General features: G+C 40.4%; 1 protein-coding gene across 5 annotated transcripts in view; it reads right to left on the reverse strand.

Moving 5' to 3' along the window:
• Positions 1-5479: 5479 nt before the first annotated feature.
• Positions 5480-22009, reverse strand: part of amacr (alpha-methylacyl-CoA racemase) — a 77859-nt gene continuing 61329 nt past the window's right edge. For 3 of the 5 annotated variants that reach the window (XM_061876587.1, XM_061876588.1, XM_061876589.1), the window contains exon 6: positions 18401-21833. In XM_061876587.1, coding sequence (XP_061732571.1) covers positions 21424-21833 — 410 coding nt within the window. In that variant the 3' untranslated portion in view covers positions 18401-21423. Of the gene's footprint in view, positions 8830-9612; positions 9907-18400; positions 21834-22009 lie in introns of those variants that run through there. The other 2 variants (XM_061876591.1, XM_061876590.1) reach the window with 2 other exon arrangements.

A 22009-nucleotide genomic window follows, 5' to 3' on the forward strand; every position in this document is an offset into this window, starting at 1 on the left:
GCGGGTAGCAAACAGGAAAAACTGGAAATGGCTAATGCTAACAGAAACAGCTTACCGCTACGACAACCAGGACAAAATGTAGCACGACAGGTAGTAGCTGTAACAAAACGACACGACAGGTAGCACGACAAGAGTGACACGTGGCAACGACAATACAATGATCCGGCAAATGACACAAGACAAAGCAGGGACAAATAGGAGCGGGCTGATTGGCAACAGGTGTGGCCAGGTGCCAAACAGCCGCAGCTGAGGAGGAACACAGCACTCAGGGAACAAGACAGGAAGCTGACAAAATAAGAGCACTAGACAGGAACTAAAGACAAGAGATACTAAACACAGAGGAAACAGACAAATAAAGAGGATAAAACTAAAACATAGACAAACTGTTAGGGGAAAGCCTGACAAAAATGTTGAATCTAAATCTAAATGTTGAATCAAAACATTAAATGTTAAATTGAAATGTTAGCTACAAATCTAAATGTTGAATCTGAATCTAAATATCAAATGTTGAATCTAAGTATAAATGTTAAAGGCCTACTGAAATGAGATGTTCTTATTCAAACGGGGATAGCAGGTCCATTCAATGTGTCATACTTAATCATTTCGCGATATCGCCATATTTTTGCTGAAAGGATTTAGTAGAGAACATCCACGATAAAGTTTGCAACTTTCGGTGCTAAGAGAAAAGCCCTGCCTTTACCGGAAGTTGCAGACGACGACGTCACATGTTGATGGCTCCTCACATATTCACATTGTTTTTAATGGGGCCTCCAACAAAAAGTGCTATTCGGACCGAGAAAACGACAATTTCCCCATTAATTTGAGCAAGGATGAAAGATTTGTGTTTAAGGCTATTGATAGCGACGGACGAGAAAAAAAAAAAAAGTTAAAAAACCAACAAACGCGATTGCATTGGGACGGATTCCGATGTTTTTAGACACGTTTACTAGGATAATTCTGGGAAATCCCTTATCTTTCTATTGTGTTGCTAGTGTTTTAGTGAGTTAAATAGTACCTGATAGTCGGAAGGGTGTGTCCACGGGTGTCTTGATGCCAATGTCTCAGGGGAGTCGACGGCAGCTATGGACGGCACAAGCTCAGCTTTTCTCCGGTAAGAACTGACTTTTTAACCACAATTTTCTCACTTTCTCTTGGCTTGATCCATAGGAAAGTTTCACCTCCAGGAATTTTAAACAAGGAATCACCATCTGTTTGTGTGGCTAAAGGCTAAAGCTTCCCAACTCCATCTTTCTACTGTGACTTCTCCATTATTAATTGAACAAATTGCAAAAGATTCAGCAACACAAATGTCCCAAAAAACTGTGTAATCATGCCGTTAAAGCAGACGACTTTTAGCTGTGTGTGTGCGTAGCGCTCATACTTCCTAAAAACCCGTGACGTCTTGTGTACACGTCATCATTACACGACGTTTCGAAGACGAAACTCCCGGGAAATTTAAAATTGCAATTTAGTAAACTAAAAAGGCCATATTGGCATGTGTTGTAATGTTAATACTTCATCATATAAACTATAAGACTGCGTGGTGGGTAGTAGTGGGTTTCAGTATGCCTTAAATCCAAATATTAAATTTAAAAAAATTACCACAATATACATGTAAAATGTTAATTATGAATGGTAAACCTAAATCTAATAATAGGTGATAATTCTAAATGTTACGTCTCAATGTTAAATGTCATCATTATCATCATAATCATTATGGTAAATCAAAATGATGAATCTAAATTTTAAATCAAAATGTCCCACCAAAATTTCACATTTATATTTAAAATTATTATTTATCTATGATTACATTGTTTGTTTGTGTTATATTGTATACCGGTAATATATTTCATATTATTATGTATACTAAATGTATTACATTTAACTATTACCAATGATAATAACATGTCTACAAGGCTCCACCTTTGGCTACTGACACATGCAGTATTGCGTCATTCCCGGTTTTAGATTTCGGTTTGATTTTGAAGTGTATTTCTGGTCTTGTCATCCTCGCCCCGACAGAAGGATCAAAACAGATGTCGGAGACGCTTTACTGAACCAAAAGTTTCTTAATTACAAGCGAGCGTCATTATTCAGGGCTGCAGCGCCTGGAGGAGAAAGTCAAAAAGATATGCAGAAGCCTAAACATCAGTTTTATATTATTCCTTCCTGTGTGTGTGTGTGTGTGTGTGTGTGTGTGTGTGTGTGCGAAGTCAGGAGAGCACATCCTGACCATAAAAAAAGAGATATTCGTGTGTAAGTGTCTGGAAAACAACTGCTTTGTTTTCCAGCTCAGTGGCCTTGTGGTTACAGTGTCCGCCCTGAGACTGGGAGGTTGTGAGTTCAAACCCTGGCCGAGTCATACCAAAGACAACAAAAACATGGGACCCATTACCTCCCTGTTTGGCACTCAGCATCAAGGGTTGGAATTGGGGGTTGAATCACCAAATGATTCCCGAGCATGGCGCACGCTGCTGCTCACTGCTCCCCTCACCTCCCAGGGGGTGAACATGTCAAATACAGAGGACACATTTCACCAAACCCAGTGTGCGTGTGTGACAATCGTTGAAACGTTAACTTTGTCATAACTTATATGTTGGCGTTGAGCTAGACAGGCAGTCTCGACACAAGGATACGGCTTTCACGTTTGCATTCCGAAGTCCCAATTAGAGCCTTTTTTCCTACGAGAATTGATCCAATCCACCTGCGAATATAAAACTAAGGGGCCTTATCTTATTATGTGCTCAAATTGAAATACCACTATTTAATTAAACTTGGTGGTTTGCCTTCTCCGAGCTGGATGTAAATCTTCACCATAAGTAAAACATGATATGAGTTAATTAATTTACTTAAATTGAATTTTTGTGCCTTCTAAACACACGGAATGTTCATTCACTTTGCCTCGAGGCGCCATAAAACTGCAGCTGTGGTCTATCTACTCATTATTATCGATGGCTGAACGCGTTGCCAGCCATCGGCCAAACTACTTATTATTGTCTTCCCTGACTTATTTCTTACTTGCTAATTTCCTCTTCTTAGCGGGTTACTTTCTGCTGTAAAACAGTTTCTGATAGCATTCTGTTGAGGTGTACAAAGCCTAGTGGGTAGCGGGGGGTGCATATTGTAGCGTCCAGAAGAGTTAATGCTGCAAGGGCTTCAGGGTATTTGTTCTGTTGTGTTTATGTTGTGTTACGGTACGGATGTTCTCCCGAAATGTGTATGTCATTCTTGTTTAGTGTGGGTTCAAAGTGTGGCGCATATTTATAACAGTGTTAAAGTTGTTTACACGGCCACCCTCAGTGTGACCTGTATGGCTGTTGACCAAGTATGCCTTGCATTCACTTGTGTTAGAAAAGCTGTAAATATTATGTGACTCATCCGGCACGCAAAGGAAGTGCCTTTAAGGTTTATTGCTGCTCTGTACTTCTCCCTACGTCCATGTACACAGCGGCGTTTTAAAAAGTCATACATTTTACTTTTTGATACCGATCATGTTGAAACCGATACTGATAATTTCCGATATTACATTTTAAAGCATTTATCGGCCGATAATATCGGCAGTCCGATACTATCGGACATCCCTAGTCAAGATTTACATCCAACTTGGAGAAGGCGAACCATCAATTTTAATTAGATAGTGGTATATCAGTTTAAGCACATAATAATATAGGGCCCCTTAGTTGAATATTTGCATGTGTATTGGATCACTTCTTGTAGGAAAAGGGTCTCTAATTGGGACTTCGGAATGCAAAAGTGATAGCCGTATCCTTGTGAAGAGTGTTGCTTCAGACCAGTCTTCCTCTCAGGGAATCAAAGTCGCTGGTCAATTCCAAATTCTTTCGGATGACATATATGTTGAGTAAGAAGGACCATCAAAACAGAACAGGAATAAAATCAAGTTTTAATAAAGACCAGTCTTACAGCGACATCTAGAAGCGGTCTGAAAATCAAACGGAAAGATACAGCTGATTTGGTATGAAAACAACACCCACCCACCTACAAAGGAATACAGCTTTATTGTTTTAAACAGATAAGGTAAAAAACAGAGTACATCATACTCCCAATACACATTCCAACGCCTGCAAGGTAAAGCACAAATGTTAAAGACTAGCACAAAGGCTATAAACTATAAACATGAAAGAAAACACTTGCACTGTGACATGAATAACAAAAACTTACTCTGACTGAGACAAGGGAATGAAAAAACAGTATGGCTTGGCATGAAGGCAGTTGAGTAATATGAAGTTGCCAGGCTGACTACCTGGTAACTGTGGCTTAAATAATAGCTATGATAATTGTTAACAGGTGTGAGAACTGAGGACAGGGGCGTGACTTGAAGACAAGGTGGAAACTAGTAAGTGCAGGAACAAGAACTGAATGTCCAAAAAACCAACCGAACATGACCAAAACAAAACATGAACTCATGGGCGTGACACAAACACAGCAATCTGTTGCATCCACTGCAGTTCGCTACCATACCTCACTTTTTGTCAAATAAGTTTTTTGTAGGCAGGGTTGCATGAGGTACCTACACATAACGTTACATTAGTCAATCTATCACACACACACAGTAACGTAACGGTCAGCAGCACCGCATATTTTAGCCACCTACAAAAAGACAAACTTAGTCATATAAATGTCATTTAAAATGTATACTATATTAATGTGTACATAATGCATAAGGCCCTGACATTAAAGGAGTATAACTCTGTTCATTGTTATGTTCATGTAGTTATTCATGTGTACACACACAAACACACGTACAGTCTGAGATGAGATCAATGAGATAAGGTAAGAACAGGATAGAAACTGCTGTGGAACTAGTTACAATGCAATACGCCATGGAAATACAATGTTGTGTACACTTGTGTACAAATAAGTACAGTTGCACTTGTTTTTTCAAACGTGTTTATTCTGTAAAGGAATGAGTTACATGTTTAAAATGACTGGTGAATAGTGCTATTATGAAGTGCAATGTCAGCACTATTTTTTTCCTGTAATTTCAAATGCACTTGGTTTAATAAATAAATACATTGTTTTCAAAGGCATACACAATCCGTGGAAATATATTAGTATGTGGTTAATAGACAAAGACTTGAGACTTACTTGTGACTTGCAAAACAATGACTTGGCCCCACCTCTGGACTGCACAGTCATCCTGCCTCATCGCCATCACAGCAAACCATCATGTGTTTGTCGTCGTCCCTTCAGTGAAACCCAGTGAGACTCTTGAGGCCATTAGCAGCCTCTTGTGATTATCATCATTCGTTGCAGAGGAAGATAAAAGCCATTGTTCTTATCTTTCATCCTAATAAAAAGGCCTTTTTTTCCATTTGAATAAAAGGCGATTTGTTCCAAAGGAATAAAAAGCTGGTTTTACTTTGAAACCATTGTGATAAAACACAAAAATATAAGGTAAAGTAGACGCACCATGCATCATCTGAGCTATTTTCTCAGGGCAAATGACATCACTCATAACTGCAATCAAGTCCTTAGATCTTTATTATTTATTTGACTTCTGCCAACTGGGATCTCCTGAGATCAATGCATCGTGCTGACATAAGTGTTTAACAATTCATAGGATAGGATAGGATACTTTTTTTACTCCCACAATGGGGAAATCATGTGGTTACTGTGCAGATGCAACATTTTCACAATGAAAAAAAAAAACACACGGAAACAAGTGGGAAGCATCAAAGAACACAAAAAACATAACATACCTTAAAATAGCACAGAGGTGATGCAACCAGCTGACATTTCTACATACATTGCACAAAAGTGGCACAAAAGTCACCAAACAGCCAAATCTTGTTGCGCAGTCCCAAAGGGGCCCCAACCGAAAAGGCAAAAAACACATGAAAACACGTGGGGAAAATCAACAAGAAAAAAGGAGACATAAGAGCTCAGAGCACTGCATCCAACACCCCACACAGTGGCGCTATTTTGGGGGGAAAAATGGTCAAAATAAGGTACACATATTGCATTTACCATATTTTTCGGACTATATGTCGCAGTTTTTTTCATAGTTTGACGCGACATATACTCCGGAGCCACTTATGTGTGAAATTATTAACACATTACCGTAAGATATCAAATAATATTATTTAGCTAATTTGCGGAAGAGACGAAGTAAATGTCAGCAATCGTCACACGCACGTCAACCAATAAGAATTTGGCGGGGGAGGGTCATGGCAGAAGTGCATTGTGGGTCATGGAATGTTAACTGCTGTATGCTTTATGCTACTGCAGTATCTATTAAAATGGATCATTTATTATAAAAACTGAGAAGGGCTGACCAAAAATGGTACCGAAAAGGAAATCATGTACTGCAGATTACAAGCTGGACGTAGTGAAATATGCAGCAGAAAACGACAAGAGGAAGCGGCACATACCTTTGGAGTTGGCAGAGTTGTTTAGAAGCGACATTGAGGAAGAAGATTTCATGGGATTTAATGATTAGAAGTGACAGATTGTTTGGTAAACGTATAGCATGTTCTATATGTTATAGTTATTTGAATGACTCTTACCATATTTTACGTTAAGATACCAGGCACCTTCTCAGTTGGTTATTTATGTGTCATATAACGTACACTTATTCAGCCTGTTGTTCACTTTTCTTTATTTTAAATTGCCTTTCAAATGTCTGTTATTGGTGTTAGATTGTATCACATAAATTTCCCCCAAAAATGCGACTTATACTCTAGTGCGACTTACATATTTTCTTTTTACTTCTTTGTTATGCATTTTTGGCCGGTGCAACGTATACTCCAGAGCGACTTATAATCGGAAATATACGATAAGTGAGATACAGGATAACTTCAGAATCAGAAATACTTTAATAATCCCCCGATTATCAAAATAAGATTTTCAGCACAATTCCATTCAAGATCAGACAAACATTACAGGGAGACAGAACAGGATCGCTGACGGCTCTGCCAACTTCCAGCGCCCCTTACGAAAAAGGTAAGAAACAAGTAAACGCTAGGGAGGGGTGGAGGGTGTGAAAAATGTATTCAGTCCAACTCTGGGCCCCTTGAGAGGGATAGCCATAGCACACAAGAAGGAAACATCAAAGAACACAAAGGACATTAAAAGAGCAGAGCTGATGCAACCAGCCACTTCTACACACAGTCACATAAGTAAAACATCCATCCATCCATCCATTTCCTACCGCTTATTCCAGCAGCTGTTCTCCTTGGCCTGGGAGGCAGACCCAAAAATTCACAAAAAAACACAGCAGAAGTCCCCGAAAGTGCCATCCCTCGTTGCAGAGTCCCAAAGGGTCCCGAACCAAAAGGAAAAAAAAAAAAAAACACATGAAATCTACATCGGGAACACAAAAGGATGACATAAGAGCACAGAGCTCCTGCCAACAGCCGTATTTAATTTTTAAAGCTGATTAAAGAAATGGGGAACATTATCACAATTTCAGAAAACCAATAAAAAAATCAGTTCCCAGTGGCTTATTTTATTTTTCGAATTTTTTTTCTAAATTTTACCCATCATGGAATATCCCGAAAAAAGGCTTTAAAGTGCCTGATTTTCGCTATCTGTAAATCCACCCGTCCATTTTCCTGTGACGTCACATAGTGATGTCAATACAAACAAACATGGCGGATAGCACAGCGAGATATAGCGACATTAGCTCGGATTCAGACTCTGATTTCAGCGGCTTAAGCAATTTAACAGATTACGCATGTATTGAAACGGATGGTTGGAGTGTGGAGGCAGATAGTGAAAACGAAATTGAAGAAGAAACTGAAGCTATTGAGCAAATAGCTATTGAAGCTATTCGGCGATTCGCCTTCTAACCAACGATTGCATCTTTTTACCACTGGAGCAACTTAAATCAGTCGATTGGTAAGTGTTTGTTTGGCATTAAATGTGGGTGGAGGGAAAGGCTGGATCCAAATATAGCTACAAATGTACATACAGCTAGCCTAAATAGCATGTTAGCATCTATTAGCTGGCAGTCATGCTGTGACCAAATATGTCTGATTAGCACATAAGTCAATAACATCAACAAAACTCACCTTAGTAATTTTGTTGACTTTATCGTTGGAAATGCATCTGCTTTGAGTGTTGCAGGATAGCCACACATTCTTACCATTTCTGCCATGTTAGCATCGATTAGCATGCCGTGCTAATCGATGCACACTCCACGTAAGACAACTTGAATCTGTCCCTGATCGTGTTGTTACACCCTCCGACAACACACCGACGAGGCATGATGTCTCCAAAGTACGGAAAACAGTCGAAAAAACGGAAAATAACAGAGCTGATTTGACTTGTGTGTGTGTAATGTGTTTGAGAAAATGGTGGATTGCTTCCCATTGTAACGTCACGGGTGAAAGGTCATCGCTCCGACAGCGAACAATTGAAAGGCGTTTAAATCGCCAAATTCACCCTTTTAGAGTTCGGAAATCGGTTAAAAAACATATGGTCTTTTTTCTGCAACATATTGACGCTTACATAGGTCTGGTGATAATGTTCCCCTTTAATGTTTTGTGTTTTGTTCCCCAACTGAATCCAGACCGTGACCTTAAAACTGAGTCGTGTACAGCGGAACTTTGATTTACGAGCGCTTTTATTTGCGACCCTTTCCATCTGCACATCTTTACATCGAGCCATATGTGCCTTTGCGTGCGAACAATGTCTCGGAGTACTAAAGCTTCATCAATTCATTCGTTTTTTGTGCCTCTGTGTGCAAGCAATGTCTCGGAGTACGAACGCTTCATTCATGTTGCGTGCCGCTGGAAGCCCTATGGCAGGGGGTTCAAACTCAATTCACCTGGGGGCCACTGGATGCAGACTCTGGGTGAGGCTGGGCTGCAAGAAAATATTTTAAAAAATGGCTTTTTTTTTTTTTTCAACACAAAATAAAATCAAAATATAAATGAACAAAATGAGAATTAAGTAAAAAAATCAGTCATGGGTAGTAATAATAATAATTAGATTTCTCCAGTCAGCAACAATTTATACACATACTTACTGTGATGTTACGAGCTTGGGAATATAAGAACTCCACTACCCAGCTTGCAACAGTAGTGACGAGCAAGCGCGGTAGCCCCGGTGAAGGTTGAATGTCACCATGTCGGCAGCCAGAATGTGGTTATGAGCACGCTAAGGAGTTTACAGTTACTGTAGCACAATTAGCCCCGAACAGGCTAACATCACGACTAACGTGTTACACGTCCGATTCGCCCAGTGACTCTCTGTCGGAGTATCAGCGCTGGGGTCCAGTGCACCATAGTTTAGTATTGTCGCGCGGACCTTCGGCTGAGTGCTTCGGAAGCTACTGGGACACTCGTCTTCCCGGCCCAGACTGTTACAGCGGCGCCGGGGGTGGGAGCAAGAGAGAGACACACACACAGTGACAGAGAGAGAGCAGGCGGGCGAGGGAGGGAGAGAGCGTGACTGCATGGGTTCCCCCCGGGTACTCCGGCTTTCTCCCACCTCCAAAGACATGCACCTGGGGATAGGTTGATTGGCAACACTAAACAGTCCCTAGTGCAGGGGTAGGGAACATATGGCTCGCGAGCCAGATGTGGCTCTTTTGCTGAATGCTTCTGGCTCGCGGATAAATCTGAGCTGACATTGCTTGACACGATAAGTAATGAATTATTCCACTTGTAATTACAGTGTTGAAAATAACGTTCCAAATATAAAACATTCTCATGTTTATGTTCAAGAAGTTGCATTAATAGTAAGAAGTAATTTATTTATTATTGGTTAGTGTGGGTGTTCTTCAGACCACCAAGCACCGACATGAGAGCCTGTTTTAGGGTTGTAATATTGTTTTATTTTTCAATAAGTCTCTCAGTTGCTTTCCAGCAATTGTCTTTTTCTCTTTCGTTCTCGCTCACGCTCTGGCTCCAGTTCCACCCCCGTCTCTCTTCCTGGCTGCTGCTTATAACAGAGCGCCACGTGGTTAGATAACAAGGCCCAGATGGGCCATCTAAGCACCTGTCGCTGATTTCGAGGCCGGTCCTGGCACACCCTGCTTCTCTGCAGGCCCGCAGGCCACGCCCCCTCCACAGTTGGCTTTGAATAACAATGTTATCCCAAAGAATAAGAAACCTATTATATTCTAGAAATGTTGGTCTTACTTAAAAATGCACGCGTTTAGTTGTGTTCAGTGTTAAAAAAAATATTGTATTGCTCTTACAGAAATACATTTTAAAATATTTTGCTTTCTTGGCTCTCTCAGCCAATAAGGTTCCCGACCCCCGCCCTAGTGTGTGAATGTGAGTGTGAATGTTGTCTGTCTATCTGTCTTGGCCCTGAGATGAGGTGGCGACTTGTCCAGAGTGTCCCCCGCCTTCCGCCTGATTGTAGCTGAGATAGGCTCCAGCACCCCCCATGACCCCGAAAGGGACAAGCGGTAGAAAATGGATGGATGGGCGTTTGAGATGAAGCGGAAGCAGCCGTCGGCTCAGTACGTCAACATAAACCACGGCTATCAATGCGCCGCTAACATAGTCTGTCTGCGTTAGCACTTATAATAACAATAACACTCATATTTGGTTAAGTTTCAGGTCACGACTTGTCAATGGAGTATTGTTGGCGCTTTGTGGATGTTTTTAGAGAAAGTATAATGGGCACAATAGCTGACCCTCGATCTGTTGACCCAATTGTTGGCTATTTATTTACGATTTCCAATGCATAAAAAAAAATCTAGGCATATGCGTTCTTGTCTCACATAAGGATTGTGAATGATAAACGGCACATCGCTTGCCAATGTTCGCCTATTTCCAGTGTGGTTGATCTGATGACATGGTCAGAGTGCAGAAATGTTCCTCCAGTGACGTCCCTCTCCGAAAATATTCGAACAAACGCCTGCAGTGTCTGCCTCGAAAAAATGCCATTATAATCTAGCACACATATTTAAGGCTGAGCCCACAAGGCTTGCTTGTGCTTCAAATCAGAAGGTCTTCGCCCAAATCTTTTGGCTTTGATTACTTACAAAAACTGTAAAAATGATTTGCTAATGGTTCACCTGCAAAGTGTTTCATGGCCAATTGGGAGTGTAATAGTTGCACCCTGCTATGTTCAAAGTTCCTTTTTTCCCCGTTCAGGCATTTCTGAGGCCGCATGCAATAATTAGTGCGTAGGAGTAGCAGGCAGGTGCACACTAACTCACTCTTGATTGGTCTGGTTAAGTTGAAAACACTTTGCTTGTACATTTCTGACAGAGTACCAGAAATTTAAACAGGCTTCTTTAACCGCAGGGCTCGACTCTTAAGGGTTGGAAAAGTGCGATAAAAAAAAGGAGCATGTGCAGATTAAATAGTAACGACGTTTGAAATATTGGACCTTTAAAATTAAAAACATTTCTGAAAAAAGTAGGAGTCATAAGTTTTTGCTTGCAAATTTGGGGGGAAATACAGGCAAAGGTTGTTTTTTTTTGAGAATTTTTGCAAATTCATTAAAAACAAATAAAATAAAAAAATCACAATGACATAAGTTTTTACAGCCTTTGCTCAATACTTTGTTGATGCACCTTTGACAGCAAACACAGCCTCTAGACCATGGGTGTCAAACTCTGGCCTGTGGGCCAAATTTGGCCCGCCATGTAATTTAATTTGGCCTTTGAGGTAATATCAAATTAAGATTAGAGCTGGACCGCCGGCATTATACAGAGGCGATGCCTCTGTAACACTGCATTCACCGCTGATAATCGTACTTGCCAACCCTCACGATTTTCCCGGGAGACTCCCAAAGTTCAGTGCGCCTCCCGAATATCTCCCGGGGCAACCATTTTTCCGAATTTCTCCCGATTTCCACCCGGACAACAATATTGGGGGTGTGCCTTGAAGACACTGCTTTTAGCGTCCTCTACAGCCTGTCGTCACGTCCGCTTTTCCGCCATTCAAACAACGTGCCGGGCCAGTCACATAATATACAGTATGCGGCTATAACACACTCAAGTGAATACAAGGCATACTTGATCTACAGCCATAAGAGCACACTGAGGGTGGCTGTGTAAACAACTTTTAACACTTTTACAAATATGCGCCACACTGCGAAGCCACACCAAACAAGAATGACAAACACATTTCGGAAGAACATCCGCACTGTAGCACAACATAAACACAACAGAAGAAATACCCGGAACCCCTTGCAGCACTAACTCTTCCGGGACGCTACAATATACATCCCGCTACCCCCAAATCCCCCTCCCCCAATTTTTATTTAAATTTTATTTGATATGCCATTGATAGTTTTTACTCATTATTATAATTTGAAACTCAATTTTGTATGTGACTATAACGTTATATAAGCCTTGCTTGTTTTATATTCAATGCAAAACTTGTTTGGGTCCCTATTAAAAGGTTAATTTCTTCAACGTTGCCCCGCGGCTTTATTCAGTTTTAAATTTTGGCCCACTCTGTATTTGAGTTTGACACCCCTGCTCTAGACTTTTTTTGAATATACGACCACTGCTCAGTGGCCAAAATTGGGCCACTGAGGTTGGACACTGTTAAAGTGTCCAACCTCAGATAGGTAGGTCGTGAGTTCAAACCCCGGCCGAGTCATACCAAAGACTATAAAAATGGGACCCATTACCTCCCTGCTTGACACTCAGAATCAAGGGTTGGAATTGGGGGTTAAATCACCAAAATGATTCCCGGGCGCGGCCACCGCTACTGCTCACTGCTCCCCTGACCTCCCGGGGGGTGATCAAGGGTGATGGGTCAAATGCAGAGAATAATTTCACCACACCTAGTGTGTGTGTGTGTGTGACTATCATTGGTACTTTTTTTAACAAGCTTGGAACACCTGTCTTTGAGCAGTTTTACCCATTCTTCTTTATTTCTAAATTATTTGCAAGATAAAAAAAAATTATATCATTATAGGGTAAGGTGTGTAGAATTTGCAGAACCAAAATGATTTTGTTTCATTTTGCAAAAATGCTCTAACTGTCACGTCTGGGTCCCATGTTTATGCATGGGTCGTTCTCCCAGGATGCAGACGGAAACTCCGGAGGCAAGGTCCAGGTAAGACAGTGATTTATTATCATAAATCAGGCAGGAACAAACAAACAAAGCAAGCGTGCCGAAAAAAAAATTGGCACAGGAATCAAGAATCAAAAGCGTGAATCACAAATGTAAATGTTGCATGAAGCAAATAAGAAAATCAGACTGAGTGTGGCGAAAAACGGGAATAAGTAGTTCTCTGATTAGTGCCTGGCAGCAGGTGAGCGTGCCGAACACTAATCAGAGGCAGGTGAAACCAGTCTGCACCCATCGCAACCAAAACACAAACCCAGGGGCGCTCAAAACCGGAACTGAGGGAGTCAAATAAATTCTTTAAAATTCCTACAATGTGAATTCCTGGATTATATTTTCACAGTCTTGTCTCTCACAGTTGAAGTGTACCTATGATGAAAACTACAGACCTATGTCATCATTTTAAGTGGGAGAACTTGCACAATCGGTGGCAGACTAATTACTTTTTTGCCCCACTGTACATACATACAGGCATGTACGTAAGTCCCGTAACTATGTAGTGTGCACTGTACTATTCTGTATGCACTGGCTCACACAGTTTATGAAATATTAGGTCACCTTGCAGACCAAAGTGACAGCCATGTGACTAATCAGGTCATTCCTGGTAAGATTTTCTACCGAGATTTTGCACTGAGCTTATTATTTTACTACAAAGCATATTATTCAGGCCGGAGCCATTTCTGTATTCTAATAGATTCGTAGCCAGGTATACTACAGCTAAATATATCCATGCAGCCCTTTAACTCAAGTGTGAATGTTTATCAAATGCATGCTTGTCAGAAAACAATTATGTGTTGCAAACGCTACCTCACACAGATACACACCAACAAGAGGAATTATGTGTTCATATAGTCTGTTTATGAGCACCGAACGTTAATCGCATGTTTTTAATTATAGTTATTATGGCGTGAACTTTGACAGCCTTAAATATTTTATACAAAACCAGTGAAGTTGGCACATTTTGTAATTTGTAAATAAAAAACAGAATACAATGATTTGCAAATCCTTTTCAACGTATATATAGATTGCAAAGAAAATATATTTAATGTTTGAACTGTGAAACTTCATTTTTTTTTTGCAAATAATCATCAACTTAAAATTTAATGCAAAAAAAGTTTGCACAGAGGCATTTTTACCAATGTGTTACATGGCCTTTCTTTTAAAAACACTCAGTAAACTTTTGGGAACTGAGGAGACCATTTTGTGAAGCTTTTCAGGTTCTTGCTTGATGTACAGCTTAAGTTGTTCAATACCGGGGTCTCCGTAGTGGTATTTCAGGCTTCATATTGCGCCACACTTTTTCAACGGAAGACAGGTCTGGACTACAGGCAGGCCAGTCTAGTACCCGCACTCTTTTACTATGAAGCCATGCTGTTGTAACACATGGCTTGGCATTGTCTTGCTGAAATAAGCAGGGGCGTCCATGATAACGTTGCTTGGATGGCAACATTTGTTGTTCCAAAATCTGTATGTACCTTTCAGCATTAATGGTTCCGTCACAGATGTGTAAATTACCCATGCCTTGTGCACTAAAACACCCCCATACCATCACAGATGCTGGCTTTTGAACTTTGCCCTTATAACAATCCGGATGGTCCTTTTTCTCTTTGGTCTGGAGGACACAACGTCCACAGTTTCCAAAAACATTTTGAAATGTGGACTCGTCAGACCACAGAACACTTTTACACTTTATACCAGCCCATCTTAGATGAGCTTGGGCCCAGCGAAGCCGGCAGCATTTCTGGGTGTTGTTGATCAATAGCTTTCACTTTGCATAGTAGCGTTCTAACTTGCACTTACAGATGTAGCGACAAACTGTAGTTACAGACAGTGGTTTTCTGAAGTATGCCTGAGCCCATCTGGGGATATCATTTACACACTGATGTCGCTTGTTGATACAGTACTGCTGGAGGGATCGAAGGGCCGTAGTATATCATGTATAATATTGTGGTCCACGTATTTTAGACAAACGCTTCAATAACCCTGTTTAAAAGCACATGAACTGAAAAAAAACTTATCCTACACTCATTATAACATTACATTTTTATTTTAATTTCTTATTCATAATAGCATACATAAACAGTTGTGAGCACAATAACATGCGTAGAATAATATTGGCCGTGTATGTAAATATTATACAGTAAGATACTTGTTTCACGATGACAGACATAATTATTTCCTTTATACATGACACTGTACATAAATTCAGCAGATATAGGCTCCAAAAACCCCCGCGACCCTGAAAGGGACTAGCGGTAGAAAATGGATGGACGTTACATAATTGATTAGAAAAAAAATATAGCGCTGATTTTTTTTTTTGCCCATTTCTACTAATTTAATCACTTGATTTTGTGAAGCTATACAATAATATTTGTCAAGACTGCGGGAATGCAGCTTAAGCGGTGTGACCCCAAGATGCAGGGGAGACAGGAAGTGTGTACAATAATATAAAACAAACCAAATAAACACACTGACAAGGGAGTGATAACACTAAGCAAAAGAAAGCACGTGTTAACCTAAGTGCAAAGGGCACAGAACTTCTTTTGAAGACAATTAAAGGCCTACTTAAAACCACTACTACCAACCCCGCAGTCTGATAGATTATATATCAATGATGAAATATTAACATTGCAACACATGCCAATACGGCCTGTTTAGTTTACTAAATTGCAATTTTAAATTTCCCGCGGAGATTGCTGTTGAAAACGTCGGGGAATGATGACGCGTGTTTGTGACGTTATTGGTTGGAGGGGACATACTACCCCAGCACTAAAAGTCGTCTCTTTTCATCGCGCAATTACACAGTATTTTGGACATCTGTGTTGCTGAATCTTTTGCAATTTGTTCAATTAATAATGGAGAAGTCAAAGTAGAAAGATGGAGGTGGGACACTTTAGCCTTTAGCCACACAAACACAGCCAGATGTGAAGCTTTACTATGGATCAAAGCGGTTAAGCGAACATGGTTCCCGACCACTTGTCAACCGGCAGGTTTCGGTGAGGAAATTGTGGTAAAAAGTCGCCTCTTACCGCAGATCAGCGGAGCTTCTGTCCTGTTGCAGCTTCGTGACTTCTCTCAGAGACTGGCGTCAACACACCCGTGGACACACCCCTCCGAATATCAGGTACTATTTAACTCACTAAAACACTAGCAACACAATAGAAAGATAAGGGATTTGCCAGAATTATCATAGTAAATGTGTCTAAAAACATCTGAATTGCCTTTTTTTTTAACTTTATTTTTATTATTTGTTTTTTTTTGTAGTCCTTCGCTCTAAATTTCCTCATCCACGAATCTTTCATTCTCGCTCAAATTAATGGGGAAATTGTTGCTTTCTTGGTCAGAATAGCTCTTGCTGCTGGAGGCTCACATTATAAACAATGTGAGGATGTGAGGAGCCCCCACACCGCTGACGTCATCGTCTGCTACTTCCGGTAAAGGCAAGGCTTTTTTATTAGTGACCAAAAGTTGCGAACTTCATCGTTGATGTTCTCTACTAAATCCTTTCATCAAAAATATGGCAATATCGCGAAATGATCAAGTATGACACATAGAATGGACCTGCTATCCCCGTTTAAATAAGAAAATCTCATTTCAGTAGGCCTTTAAAACATAGCTCTAGGCAAACACAATGAACCCACATTAAATGGTAGCCTGATTGGCAACCAGGGCACACCTGGTAGCAGGTGTGGTCATTGAAAGAAGAAGTGAATACATCAAAATAAGAGCACAGGGCAGGAACTAAAAACAAACAGAGAAAAAGGCAACATACAATATGTCCAAAACAGTCACAAGGGCATGACAATGTTGTTGATGTTATAACTTACAGTACTGTGATCGATGGCTCTGTTTTATACAATATGATTCGTAAATGACTTGTTATTATCTGAAGCAGAGAGAAAGCAAAAAGTTCAACATCCAATACTGTTTGGAAAAATAGTGTTTTTTGATGTGTTAAAGGCCTGGTGAAACCCACTACTACCGACCACGCAGTCTGATAGTTTATATATCAATGATGAAATATTAACATTGCAACACATGCCAATACGGCCTTTTTAGTTTACTAAATTGCAATTTTAAATTTCCTGGGAGTTTCTTGCTGAAAACGTCGCGGAATGATGTGTACGCGTGACATCACAGACTGTTAGGAAATATTAGCGCTGCGCACAAACACAGCTAAAAGTCGTCTGCTTTAACCGCATAATTACACAGTATTTTGGACATCTGTGTTGCTGAATCTTTTGCAATTTGTTGAATTAATAATGGAGAAGTCAAAGTAGAAAGTTGTAGTTGGGAAGCTTTAGCCTTTAGCCACACAAACACACGGTTTGTTTAAAATTCCTGGAGGTGAAGCTTTCCTATGGATCAGAGCAGTCAAGCGAACATGGATCCCGACCAATTGTCAACCAGCAGTTTTCGGTGAGAAAATTGTGGTAAAAAGTCAGCCACTTACCGGAGATCAGCTGAGCTTGTGCCGTCCATACAGCTGCTGTAGACTTCCATCAGACACACACCTCTGACTATCAGGTACTATTAAACTCACTAAAACACTAGCAACACAATAGAAAGATAAGGGATTTCCTAGAATTATCCTAGTAAATGTATCTAAAAACATCAGGATCCGTCCCAATGCAATCACCTTTTTTTTTTTTTTAAACCAGATTTTTTTTTTTTAGCCCTTCGCTATCAATATCCTCAGACACGAATCTTTCATCCTCGCTCAAATTAATGGGGAAATTGTTGTTTTCTCGGTCCGAATAGCACTTTTTGTTGGAGGCTCCGATTAAAAACAATATGAGGATGTGAGGATGTGAGGAGCCCTCACATGGACGGCTGACGTCATCGTCTGCGACTTCCGGTACAGGCAAGGCTTTTCTATTAGCGACCAAAAGTTGCGAACTTTATCATGGATGTTCTCTACTAAATCCTTTCAGCAAAAATATGGCAATATCGCGAAATGATCAAGTATGACACATAGAATGGACCTGCTATCCCCGTTTGAAAAAAGAAAATCTAATTTCAGTAGTCCTTTAAAAGAAAATAATTTAAAACGCTCTGAGAAATGACAACATTTGCTGTTACGAGTTGAATTCCCCTTTAAAAGCACACATTTATACATATATTATACATAAGTGCGGCTGTTGATGTCAGTAATAACATTTCATCGTATATGTCACCAAACCAGGACATATTACATTTCCATATTCATGCGTATTGCTTCAGGTTGCATACATCGATCTCCATGGCAACCACTTCACGAATGTCAGCTTTGACATCATGCTCGTGTCAAGATATTGATTTGGTTTTCTTTTTGGAAAATGCCTGTTAAAGCTGTTTAATGTCCCACGTCAATTTATAATTGGACATCTACTCATCATCACCATCGGTTAGCATATGTTACCTTTATTTGTTAAAAAGAACAGACTGTAAAAAAAGAAAAAGTATATTTTACACAATTAGAAAATAAATTGCATTAAAAAAAAAATGTAAAATTGTCTGGTACACACCTGCACTGCTGTTCACACACAAAAGCAGTCAACAATTTGTAGTCATGTTATAATATCCATCATAATCAATCAATCAATCAAAATGGTGTAGGTCAGGTTTTTGTGCATGAGCAACCTTAAAATAACAGTTTAACTGATATATCCACAAACATTTTTTTTGTTGGGTTTTTTAAAGACTTTTATTTTTAAAATTCATTTTACAAAACCAATACTTTCAATTTCAGTGTCAATACAACTTTTTCAAGTCTTTTTAGCTTGTACAACATTAAAAAAATTAGACAATATCCATCCATCCATTTTCTACTGCTTATTCCCTTTCGGGGTCGCGGGGGCTCTGGCGCCTATCTCAGCTACAATTGGGCGGAAAATTAGACAATATTAATATTTAAATTAATTGTTTTGTTGGTATCACTTTAATATGGGGGAACATATTCACCATGAATTAGTTGCTTATTAACAATCAAATTAGGAACATATTGGCTCTTAATTACAGTTGTGATCAAAATTATTCAACCCCCACACAATTTTGGTGTTTTAGCAAGTTGGACATTTATTCCGTATTTTGTTTATAGTCATATCAAATAAAGATGTGTCAAATAGACGAATGCAACTTAAATTGTAACACTGTGTGGCGCAGTGGATGAGTGGCCGTGCGCAACCCGAGGGTCCCTGGTTCAATCCCCACCTAGTACCAACCTCGTCACGTCCGTTGTGTACTGAGCTAGACACTTCACCCTTGCTCCTGATGGGTGCTGGTTAGCGCCTTGCATGGCAGCTCCCGCCATCAGTGTGTGAATGTGTGTGTGAATCGGTAAATGTGGAAGTAGTGTCAAAGAGCTTTGAGTACCTTGAAGGTAAAAAAGTGCTATACAAGTACAACCCATTTATTTATTTATTTAAAATACCAAAAAAGGACACTTTTCTTAATATCTCATTGACAAAATGATTCAACCCCCTAGTTACATGCATCTTTAGTGTTTAGTAGAACACCCTTTGGCAGTAATGACATCCTTCAAACGTGATACATAACCGGACACAAGCTTCTTGCAACCATCTACAGGTATTTTAGCCCATTCCTCTTGGGCAAAGGCCTCCAGTTCATTCATATTCTTGGGCTTGCGTGCTGCAACTGCCTTCTTCAAGTCCCACCACAGGTTTTCTATAGGATTTAGGTCTGGCGACTGTGAAGGCCACTCCAGAGTCTTCCAGCCCTTCTTCTGCAACCACTCTGATGTTGATTTGGAGGTATGCCTGGGATCGTTGTCCTGTTGGAAGGTCCAACATCTCCCAAGCCTCAGCTTCGTCACTGACTTCATGACATTTGCAGCTAATATGTCCTGGTAGTAAATAGAATTCATAATGCCTTGAACCCGCTGGAGATTCCAGGTACCTGAGGCAGAGAAACAGCCCCAGAGCATGATTGACCCCCCCACCATGCTTAACAGTAGGAAAGGTGTTCTTCTCTTTGTAAGCTTCATTTTTTCTCCTCCAGACATAACGTTGATTCATAGGCCCAAAGAGTTCCAGTTTTGTCTCATCACTCCATAGAACAGTTTCCCAAAACCTTTGGGGTTTGTCCAGATGATTTTTGGCATACTGGGAGTTCTGGCATGGAGGCCTTCATCTCGTAGTGCGCGCCTTATTGCCTGGAACAAAACCTGCGTTCCCCCCTCTGCAATGTCCTTTTGTAGTTCCTCAGCTGTTACCCAGGGGTTTTTCACCACTGTACGTTTCAAATACCGGACAGCAGTTGCACACAGCATCCTCTTTCTACCACGCCCAGGTAGTGTTTCCACTGTGCCTTCAGCTTTAAACTTGCGAATTATGCTCCCAACTGTGTCTCTTGGAATGTGTAATGTCTTTGCTATTTTCTTATATCCATATCCTTTGTTATGAAGCGAAATTACCTCCTCTCGACTTCTTTGACCACTCCCTGGACTTCACCATGTTGCAAATACACCATTGACCATCTACAAGAAGCTGAGCGTCACAGTCTTTTTCAATCAGTTTAATTGTTGCTTGTTATGGTTCTAATCACATCTACAGGTCTTTTCAACACCTGATTGAAAAGACCTTATTCAAATTCTGTTCTTAAGAGTTATGATCTTCAAGGGGTTGAATAATTTTGTCAATGAGACATTAAGAGAAATGACATTGTTTGGTATGTTACAAATTATAATGTTGTAATTTAAGTTGCATGTGTCTATTTAATGCATCTTTATTTGATATGACTATAAACAAAATACGGAATAAATGTCCAACTTGCTAAAACACCAAAATTGTGTGGGGGTTGAATAATTTTGATCACAACTGTAGTCATTATTAAGTACTTATTAATGCCTTATTCTGTATGACCTTATTATACAATCAGTACAATACAGGACAACTTTAACTTTAACTCTCTGATCCTCTAACCCAGTGGTTCTTAATCTAATTCGAAGTACCGAATCCCACCAAATTCATATGTGCATTCACCGAACTCTTCTTAAGCGAAAAACAAAACAAAACATTTTTTCAAATTCCAGACAAAGTTATTTTGTTTTTTCTATGGGTGCACAAAATGAACCGTGCATGACCATCCCCTTGTCCAAAGAACAAAACCAACACATGAACTCACAACAAATTACACATCTGCGAATCAGATGGAAAATTAGAGGGAATATTGTTTGAGGGTATCCATAATACGCCGACAGGGAGAAGTTTTTATCTATACGATGAGTTGGGTGTGTTTCGACCTCCGCGGCCCAGGCTCCGCCGAACCCCTGAGGCCGACTCACCGAACCCCTAGGGTTCGAGCGAACCCAGGTTAAGAACCGCTGCTCTAACCCTAAACAAATAATTCTAAATTAAGCCTTTGTTACTTAGAAAATGTTCCCAATACTAAAGTGTTACCATTTTTTCTTCTACAATTTTGCCTTAATGGCATTAGCTTCCACAACTCCTGCTGCGAGCATCTTGTCTATTTCAGATGTTTTAAACCCATATTCCTGCAGAACCTCCGCTGTGTGTTCTCCGGTAAGCAGGCCAGAGGCAACACAAGGCTCTGCAGGGGTACGAGAGAGGAGCGGGGCCGGCCGAGGGCTTTCCTCCCCGCTGGAGTCCTTCATGAAGGAACCCCTATCCTGGTTGTGTGGGTGCACGCTCACCTGGTCAAACGACAACACAGGCGTCACGCACGCGTCTGTTCCATCGAAAATTCTGGACCAGTCCGCCTGGGTCTTCAAGGCGAAACGCTCTGAGAAGATCCGTCTGAGCTGCGGCCAGTCGTCAAAGCTCATCTGCGGTGGCAACTGGTCTGCGTCCAATTCCAAACCTTGGAAGAAAAAATAAATACAGTCACAGTAGTTTAAGTTAAGCAGCTAATGAGTGGTGCTGGATAATAAATGAAAAATGTATGGATTCAAAGTTTTCTGGCTCCACATTTAAAATTGGTGGTTTCAATCTATGAAGTACTTTTAGGGGTTGACGTGTTCAGTCCCGAAGGTGGCA

Source organism: Nerophis ophidion, linkage group LG17 (assembly GCF_033978795.1).
Source record: "Nerophis ophidion isolate RoL-2023_Sa linkage group LG17, RoL_Noph_v1.0, whole genome shotgun sequence".
Classification (NCBI taxonomy): Eukaryota; Metazoa; Chordata; class Actinopteri; order Syngnathiformes; family Syngnathidae; genus Nerophis; species Nerophis ophidion.